At 38.5% G+C, this 9,581-nt stretch overlaps 1 protein-coding gene across 1 annotated transcript in view; it reads right to left on the minus strand.

Annotated features, from left to right (window-relative positions):
• Window positions 1-1,943: 1,943 nt before the first annotated feature.
• The window catches only part of LOC141430160 (beta-1,3-glucan-binding protein 1-like), a 44,376-nt gene continuing 36,738 nt past the window's right edge, over window positions 1,944-9,581 (minus strand). The window contains exon 9 of the mRNA XM_074090727.1: window positions 1,944-3,275. Coding sequence (XP_073946828.1) covers window positions 3,087-3,275 — 189 coding nt within the window. The 3' untranslated portion in view covers window positions 1,944-3,086. The remainder of the gene's footprint in view (window positions 3,276-9,581) is intronic.

Raw genomic sequence — 9,581 nt, forward strand, 5'->3', positions numbered from 1 at the left:
GAGTAATGACGTACATTTGTCCGATCTCTGGTTTTAATCGAAACATCTAAGCATTCAAACCATTAACACAAACTATCTCATTTATTATATTTTTAGGATAGGATAAGATAGCATAAGATATATCCTGTCAAGTTTACTTGCTTGTTAGATAAGTAAAGCTAGTTGTAAGTAAAAAGTATTGACGGAATGATTGAAAAAGCCGGCCAAGAGCATGTCGGACACGCCCGAAATAGGGTTCCGTAGCCATTACGAAAAAATTAAGTAATATTTTTCTAAGGATTTCGTATTTTGTACGGAATATTCCAAGTTTAGGTATATTTTATAACTTAGGCTGCTATTTACTCTTAAACTACTAATACTTCTCAAGAAAACTTAACCGTTATAGTTTTCCTTGTAAGTTTGATATACTTACTACCATCCTGAATTTTTTCAAATTTTTCCACCCACCGGTTTAGATTTTAGAAGGGGGGGGGACGCTCGATTTAATGAAAATTTGCACTTTCAAGTTGAATACTGTGCAAAACAAATCACTGAATCTAAAAATCGTTTTAGCAACCCCCTAATAGTTTTAAAAGATCTACAAGAAAAAACGGTACCCCACACTACAAGGTTGGATGAGAAACAAAAAAACCCCCACTTTACATCTAGTGGAGTTACTCCAAAAAAATATTTTTTATTGTACCATTTTGTCGGCATTGTTTATATATATATCCGTGCAAAATTACAGCTTCCTAGCATTGATAGTCCCTGAGCAAAGCCGCAGACAGACAGACAGACATGGCGAAACTATAAGGGTTCCATTTTTGCCATTTTGACTACGGAACCCTAAAAAAGTATTATATATAGTATCTCCAAAAGACTGATCGATTACGGATCATTTGTAATACTCAAGTGACATGGTTGTGTGACTTCTGTAATGAGGGCTATCGTTTTATTGTCTTTTTAGATGGCGCCACTGTTGCGTGAGGTTTTAAAGTAGGTATGGCTTTCAAAGTCTGTTATTACGGGCGTGAAAACAAAGTTTAGATTAAAATCATATTTAATACACCTTAAAACCGTACCACAAAAATATCGAGCAACCACAGTGTTGCGTAGTTCCATTTTGTTCGAAAAAAAAGGGAGGACAAAAGTTTCCGAAAGACAAAACTGTCTCAAAACACAGACATTCATTGCCCCGTAAGGCATAATTGCCATAATTAATTTCAGGTAATGCAAAATATTCACAAAATCAACGACGAAGCTATACAACACCACAAAAAACGGTTCGTTGTCCGGTGAAAACAACAGACGTCTACAAGCGGCCTAAGGTTCTAATATTTGACACTGACTAGGATTTGAGGCCTTTGTTATTATAACAATAAACTAACACGAAGGGCTCATAAGAAGTGTGTGTGATTTTATTCTTGCCAGCATACAATTGTATAAGTATAAATAAGATATAAAAAAAACTAAGAGTGTTTTATTTATTTCCGCGTGTTTTAAATTAAAGTAAACATTGCAGGTAAAAAAAACTATGATTGAGTTATTTGGAGTCTTTTTGTATTTATTGTCAACTCCAAATTTGTTACTTTTTTGCTGCTGCTTAATGTGTGCATAGGAGGAATTCGTGTCTGTACTCCTGTCCAGTGGTAGTGTAGGGGTATGGCACGCAGCACAGAATTCTGAGGACCTAGGGTTCGATTCCCAGCGCTGGTCTCTATTTCTGGTTGTTCTGTGCATCCATGTCTCAGTTTGTATTTTGGATATGGTAAAAAAAACCTTTATTACAATTACTAACATGCATACCTAACTAAATTAAATTGTAAAAAGATTTGTATGAGTTTTTTTTTAAATCATAAAATATTATCTTTGGGGAAGTACAAAATTAAGGATTTTTCAATATTCTTATTTAAATTAGGAGCATTTATTTGTCTTGCAAGGGATTTTAAAAGAAATCACAAAAATATATTCAAGTCATGTGTTTTTATTTGCAATTTTCAAAGAAATATCATAACGCAGTCGAGTTTTAGATTTTTTATTAAATTACCTACTTTCTCTTATAAAAAAACATTTTTGATGTAACCTTTTTTTTGCTGACTGTACTTTTTGTTCACTGTATTTTCATCATCATCCAAACTACATTATGTGTGCCAAATAACAAGTCAACCGACTACTGAACGTGGGTCAAAAAAATTGACCCAAACATAATCCAATTAAAACAGAACAAGTTATAAAAAGCTTGTAAAAAAAATACCTATGTTAGTGATACGAGTAAAAATCTGGATGAAAATAATCAACAGCTTTGGCGCCGTAATTCAAACCCATCGCGTTCGGGTCGATTAATCCTTACAAAGTAGCTTAGGTGACCTGTCGTTTCGCCAAGTTCAATTACGCAGATTTTCGTTTCGCAGACAAGTATTAGCAAATTTTTCTTTTGGCCGAGCAACGTTTGGTATAATTTCGTGACACCTATTATTCGTTTCACCGAGTAGTCGGTAGGAAGAATAGTGATATGCATATTTACGGTTAGTCGATTGTTTGTTTGGTAATTGTTTTAGTTAACCGAACAACTGTTCGCCGAAACACGACAAGCGTAGAGTTATCACAGGCATCAAGATGTAGTTAGGTGCGATGACGAGCGTTAGCGAGGAGGAGTGTTAGGTAGAATTGTGATGAACAACGCACGAGGCGAGCGAGCGAAGCGAGCGTGCCGCGGCAGCGGCCGGCGAGTGCCAGAACCGAACTGCTGGCGTTGCGACTTAGTTTGTTTCGACTTCAATATAAGTAAAATAAACACAAATTTGAAAGCGAAAAGTTGTTCGACCAAACGTTCAAAATGTGTAGTGTAATCACTAAATCGGCTAAACTAATTTCTGTCAATAGTTGTTCGGCTTATAAGCCAACTGAATATTCGACTAAAGGTTGAGTTACGAAACGTTAGTCTGTGAAACAATACATCTGCGTACAAATTCATCGGCGTACCGTTACTCGACGGAACGTGGTCTGCCAATCAATAAATTGTCGGCGAATCATTAGGTAACCAGCTTGATAACTTTAATTATTCTCTCTGTAGGATCAATTTTAATATTTTTCTAGTCTTTCACATTCTAAAGGGCATAGACCCTGACGTAGTCGACCTGCAGCGCACTGGTGTCGTCGTACCAGGTCGGGAACCACTGGTCGCGGGCGTTCCAGAAGTTCAGCATGCCCTTGTTGGAAAAATTCTTCCAGGGCTTGCTGCTGGTGTCGTTGAACTCACGCACTCCACCCACGTTCAGACCCAGGGACACGTAGAACTGGAAACAATGTTTGAATTATGATTTAAGCTAGAAACACACTGACGGCGGACACTGGCTCCGACGCGGAGGCGGTACCGGTTGTAATATTGGAGCCAACGTGGAAGAGGGCACACGGATTACCGTTCCACGCTTATTTCCCGCGCGGTATTCTGTGTGCCCTCTTTCATGTTAGCTCGAATATTACAACCGGTACCGCCTCCGCGCCGCGCCGCACCGCCCCGCCACCGCTTTCTGTGTGTTTCAAGCTTCAAGGCGGAGGCTAGACGTATAATACCTAAATATTGTGTTCTACGGATATTTTATCACATATTGTCAAGAGGAGAGCCCTTTGCCCACCATTGGGACACGGTTATAGGCCAAATATAAGTAATAATCGTTTAGTCAAGCGTAATAAGTCAAAAGACGACCGGATGGCGGATGGTTAGAGAACCTGACTACGAATGTATGTATGAATAATACGAATGTTTGTTTCGGTTAGATATTTACTATGTGTTTGGAGATAGATGGGTTTGTGTGGTTTGTGTGTGTTCTTGCAGTGTGGAGGTGGAGGAACTGCATGAACACGCATATTTTGCATAAGCTTAGTCATTGAATGGACCTCCGCAAAGTAACGCCTGATTCAATAAATTATTTACTAATGTATTTAGTATGTTTTTATCTATATAAGTATGTTTAACCCATTGACGTTCGGCTGTCAAAGGCGACGGTTGCCAAATTTTTTCTCTTTGCAATTTAATTCAATTAATTTTTATTTTCGAAGTGTTTCGAGCAATATGAGCGAAACAAGTTATCGGGTCTTATGACCCCGTTGCAGGAGTCAGTAGGGTATCTTCAGAGATTGAGTGTGGCAGCGAACCAAGTCGCTATCGTTGGACAACGTGAGTATGCTGGAGTTTTCGCCGATGGCTCGACGAAGTGTCGTGTGTGATGAAGATGCCATGTCGGCTGTGGGCTCGCCATCAGAGAAGAAGTCTGGTGATCCCAGCGATGATAGTTGGGCGTCTGATGCAAGTTTCGTCACTGTGGGAAAGAAACCCAAGCGTTTACGGAGCTCCAAGGCTTTTGATGCCGTTCCGCATATTGAGCGAATGCCCGATGAGACTTTTGAAATCTGTGTGATATCGAAAACTGATCTGCCAAAACAGATAGGTTTAGCCAAGTTACTACAAGCCAAAGGCTTAAAGGGTATTTTAAAAATAAGTTCTTGGGCCCCTGTAAGGTACGCATACAATTTAGTATGAAAGAAGAAGCAGAGAAGCTTTTATCGGCAGACGAGTTCAATAATGATGACAGACGCGCTTTTTGGTCAAATCAACTCATTTGCAGTTACGGCATTGTTAAAAATGTTGAGACAGAAGTAAACGAGGAGGAGTTTATGAAGAACATTGTCAGTTCGGAAGATATTTTGTCTGTAAGAAGACTGAATCGCTTGAATAACGATGGTCGATGGGTGAAATCTGAAGTTATTCGTCTGTGCTTTAAAGGTACTTATTTGCCTCCTTATGTTTATGCATATGGATGTCGATTTAAGGTAGACCCATATATTTCTCCGGTTACCCAATGCTCGAAATGCTGGAAGTTTGGACATCTAATCAGGTTTTGTCCATCAAGCAAAATTGTATGCCCGAAGTGTGGAGGGACACATGCCAATTGTGAGACAACTGAGTTTAGATGCCTTAATTGCAAAGGGCCTCACATGGCTTTAAATAAATCTTGCCCAGTCTTTTTGAGAGAAAAGAAGATAAAAGGAATAATGGCATCTGAAGGTTGTGTTTATAAAAAAGCATTATGGTTATATATGCAAGAAAATAAAAAAGAGCTTGTTACGTCAACAAAATTGACTCAACCTTCACAAGATGACTTATCTATTACGTCTGCTGGAAAGACGAGAGCTGGCAAATCATATAGGGATGCCGTTCTGACCAAGCTGGTGAACGTTGATTATGAGTCTGAGTGCGTCATAAGTCCTCCTGTGGTTAAGAAGCCAAAGAGTCAAGTTAGAGCAGGGGTTGATAGTCAACACGAAATTCGAAAGAGAAAGATGCCAAAAAGAGTTCCAGTAGAGAATGAGGACGAAGATCCTGTTTCTGAGCAGCCACAAAATGTTCTTCACTGAAGATCAAAGTCAGAAGAAGGGCAAGAGGAGTAGAGGGGTAAGAGGAGAGGGAAGTTGTTTTGAGAGGTTTTTGAAAGATTAAAGGATATTTTGATGTCTAATGAGAACTGGCAGGAGAAGCTTAAGTGTCTATGTAAGTTTATTATTGAAGAATTTTTGAAATTGTGTAAGAAGTTTTTAATGGATTTTGAGTTAGTTAAGGTTTTCTTTACTAACATCAATGGCTAGGTATAATCTGAAATCCTACTTGAATATAGTACAGTGGAACTCGCAAAGTATTAGGCCTAAGATAACTGAGCTTGAACTTTTTTTAAACAGAGAAAAAGTTCACATTGCGGTGATTAGCGAGACTTGGTTAGATAATAGTTTAGTTCTTCGAATTGGCTCATACAATATATTCAGAAAAGATAGACTAGATTCGTATGGAGGAGTGGCTATCATTGTACATGATTCTGTAAAAGCTCAGTTATCTCACATTGCTTTGAACAACACTGGTATTGAAATTATTTGTGTTAAAATTTTAAATTGTGCCTTCTTAAAGTATATTGTATCTCTATACTGTCCTTCCTCAGTGCGGACGTCGCAGCAAGATTGGGATTCATTGTTCTCTTTGTTTTCTGAGAAATCTTTAGTCGCGGGTGACTTTAATGCTCATCATTCCAATTGGTCTTATAAGTGTGACTCAAGAGGTAATCAGTTATTTGATTCGGCGCTCGAGCATGGTTTTGTTTCCCTTAATAATGGAAAACCGACGAGGGTTAAATTTGTGGATGGTTCACTTCGAGAAAGCTCTCCTGATGTCAGCTTTTGCACTTCGGACATTGCTGTAGATTTTAGTTGGGATGTGTCTAATGAGCATTTGGGTAGTGATCATCTTCTTATTAAATTAAGCTTAAATTACAAGGATGACCCTCATTTTGTACAAAGAATGAATTTTAAAGGCGCAGATTGGTCAGGCTATCGAGACTGTTTAAAGGAGTCTTTTAAGGATGATTTCTCTTTTGTGCATAATGATGTTCAGATATTATATGACATTTTTGAAGCTCGTGTTAAGGAAGCGTTAACCAAAAATGTTCCTATGGTTAAAATTTGTACAAACCCTACGCGCGATTTTAAGCCCAAGAGATACTGGAGTCCCTTGCTTTCCAAGGTTGTTGCAGAAAGGCGGCTTGCGTTGGGTCGATTCAGGCGAAACCCGACTCCCGATAATTTGAGTTTTATGCAGAAAAAGGTTGCTGAGGCGCAGCGTATTATTCGAAATGCCAAATCCCAGAGTTGGCAGAAGTTTTGTCAAAGTATTGGTGAAACTACAACTGCGTCGGATATGTGGAATCAAATGAAATGGATGAAAGGCTATTCTCGGTCTGGTATTATTGCGTCAAAAGAAAGTCAGCTGAAGTTATTGCGCTCTCTTACGCCTGACTATGTGCAATCCGAAACACCTATGTTTTGCTCAGACAATCCTTTTCTCGAGATTGAATTTTCTTTAGAGGAATTTAATAGTTGTTTAAAAAAGAAAAATTCTGCGCCAGGTGTTGATGGGATAACGTATGAAGTGATTTTCAATTTGCCATCTGCTGCCAAATTATTTTTGCTCAAGTTGTATAATCTAATCTTCATGTCCGGTGTTGTGCCTAAGCAATGGCGGGATATTCAGGTCATACCTATTCCAAAGTCTAGTCATATGCAAGATCAGTTGGCAAAACTAAGGCCCATTTCTTTAATGTCCTGTGTGTGCAAAATTTTCATTCCATGCTGGGGAAACGTTTAGAGTGGTTTATGGAGAAGAATGAGGTTTTTTCCAAAGATATGGTAGGCTTTAGAAGAGGCCAATCGTGTGTGGATTGTTTAGCTCGCCTTATTTCTTATGCACAAATCGGTTTTCAATGAATATGTCCACCCTCGCATGTTTTTTGGACATCGAAGGAGCATATAATAATGTGTCGGTAGGAAAAGTTGTAAACATTTTAGATTATTTGGGAGTTGGTGCAAATTTTTGTAAGTATTTATGGACTTTCTTGAGTGAAAGACATCTCATTTTACGAGACCAAAATACTGACTTTTCCATTATTCGATGGACTGATAGAGGTTTGGCCCAAGGAGACCCTCTTTCTCCTCTTTTATTTAATATTGCTACATATCAAATTTGTCATAAGATAGATAAAGTTCATATTTCACAATATGCGGATGATTTTGTTTTGTATATTAGGTCAAAGTCTTTGCAAGATAGTGTTGGTAGTATGCAAAATTCATTGTGCACAATGGTAGATGTGTTAGATAGTTTAGGGTTAGACGTTTCAGCCAGTAAGTCAAAATTCTGCGTATTTAGCAAAGGTCATAAGGTTCAGCATGTAAGTCTTGAAATTTGCGGTAGTCAATTGTGCTCTGATATCACAGTCAAGTATTTAGGAATGTGGCTAGATAGGTCGTTGCGTTGGGGAAAACATATAGGTTATGTTGTTGAAAAAACTCAAAGATTTCTTAACATCCTGAAAACTTTAGCTGGTGCTTCTTGGGTGTTCATCCTAAGCACCTTCGTAGATTATACATTTCGTTGATTCGTAGTAGGATGGATTACGCTTGTTATTTGTATAATAACAGTGCTAAGACGCATATGTATAAGCTTGAGAAAATTCAAAACCAGGCTCTAAGGGTGATTGGAGGGTTCATAAGGTCTACGCCTATTCACGTCATGGAAAGTGAACTGTGTATAGCACCTTTGTATGTCAGAAGTCGTTACCTTGCGTTTAGATTTTGTTTAAAAGCTTTGACCTATTCAAATAATGTTACAGTTGACATGATCCGTGAGTTGAGCAATGTTTGCCAAAGCGGATATTGGAATGGCAGGAGGAAACCATTGCTAGCTGATGTGTGTTTGTAGAGGTTTCTGATGAGCATATTTCCTCGTCATGTCCATTACCTATGTTTAAGTTAGATATGTGGGTGTCAAAATTCCAGGTAAGTGATGTTTTGTTTAGTAATCTAGAATGTATTCAGGGGCTAAACGTGAATACAATCGTCACGTTCTTCGTCTGGAGGTAATCTTAGAGCTGGAAAGAAAGTATTCCAGTTTTCATAAAATATTTACTGATGGATCAAAGTGTGGTGATAAGTTAGGAGTAGCATTTTTTGATCCTATTTGTAATAAAAAGGCACAATTTAAAATCTCTCACGGGTTATCAATTATGTCTGCAGAGCTTTGTGCTATTTATGAGGCCTTGTCGTTTGTTCATGTATTAGGTTATCATAACATAGTGATTTTAACCGACAGCAAAACTGCGATTCAACATATAGCTCGTTGTACATCGGGGAAACGTTGTTCTTCTACGGCTTACAGAATTTTGGAACTGATTTATTCCTTCCAAAATTCTGGCAAGTGTTTAAAAATTCAGTGGATCCCTTCACATATTGGCTTAGTAGGCAACGAGGAAGCTGATCGACTAGCCGCGTCTGCTGTTAGTGAAGGAACAGAGATCGTGATTGCTCCTGAATTTTCTGAGGTAATTTTGCGTTATAAGAACAAATGTCATGACCTCTGGAAAGAGCATTTCGACAGCCGGTCTCAGTTCAAGGGTATTTGGTATAGGACAATGCAGTCTGAGCCTCCTCATGTACCTTGGTTTGATTCTGTTAGTCTCTCCAGAGCAAAAGTTATTTGTGCGCATAGACTTCGATCTGGTCATGTTCCTTTAAATAAGTTTGCGCATTTAATGAGAAAGGCAGAGTCTCCAAATTGTGTTGAGTGCGATGTGGTTGAAGATGTTTTCCACCTATTAATGGAGTGTGTAAGGACTCGAGCCAAGAGGAATATGTTTTACTCAATTTGGAATGTCAATGTCTTAAATGTTGGTATTTTCCAAGCCATATTGTCGGAGCCTTGGTCGCAGGCTGCTAGATTTGTATACGGATTTTTAGATAAGTAAGTAGACATATTTGTGGTTGACATTGGTTCCGAGTTCTGTGTAAAAGAATCCGTGCGCAGGTTTGCCACCCTGTGGCAGGGGATCCGGTGGTATGGTTTGGAGGACATAGCAGTCCCTCTTGGCACGAGTTGTTACTCATTTAAATCTTATAGCTGTTGTGGTGTTTTTATAGTTAAGGCCTTTGGGAACTGACATGTTCATTATCGTTTGATCAAAGTTCCATAATAAATAAAGATTAAAAAAAAAAAAAAAAAAAAAAGTATT

Source organism: Choristoneura fumiferana, chromosome 8, assembly GCF_025370935.1.
Source record: "Choristoneura fumiferana chromosome 8, NRCan_CFum_1, whole genome shotgun sequence".
Classification (NCBI taxonomy): Eukaryota; Metazoa; Arthropoda; class Insecta; order Lepidoptera; family Tortricidae; genus Choristoneura; species Choristoneura fumiferana.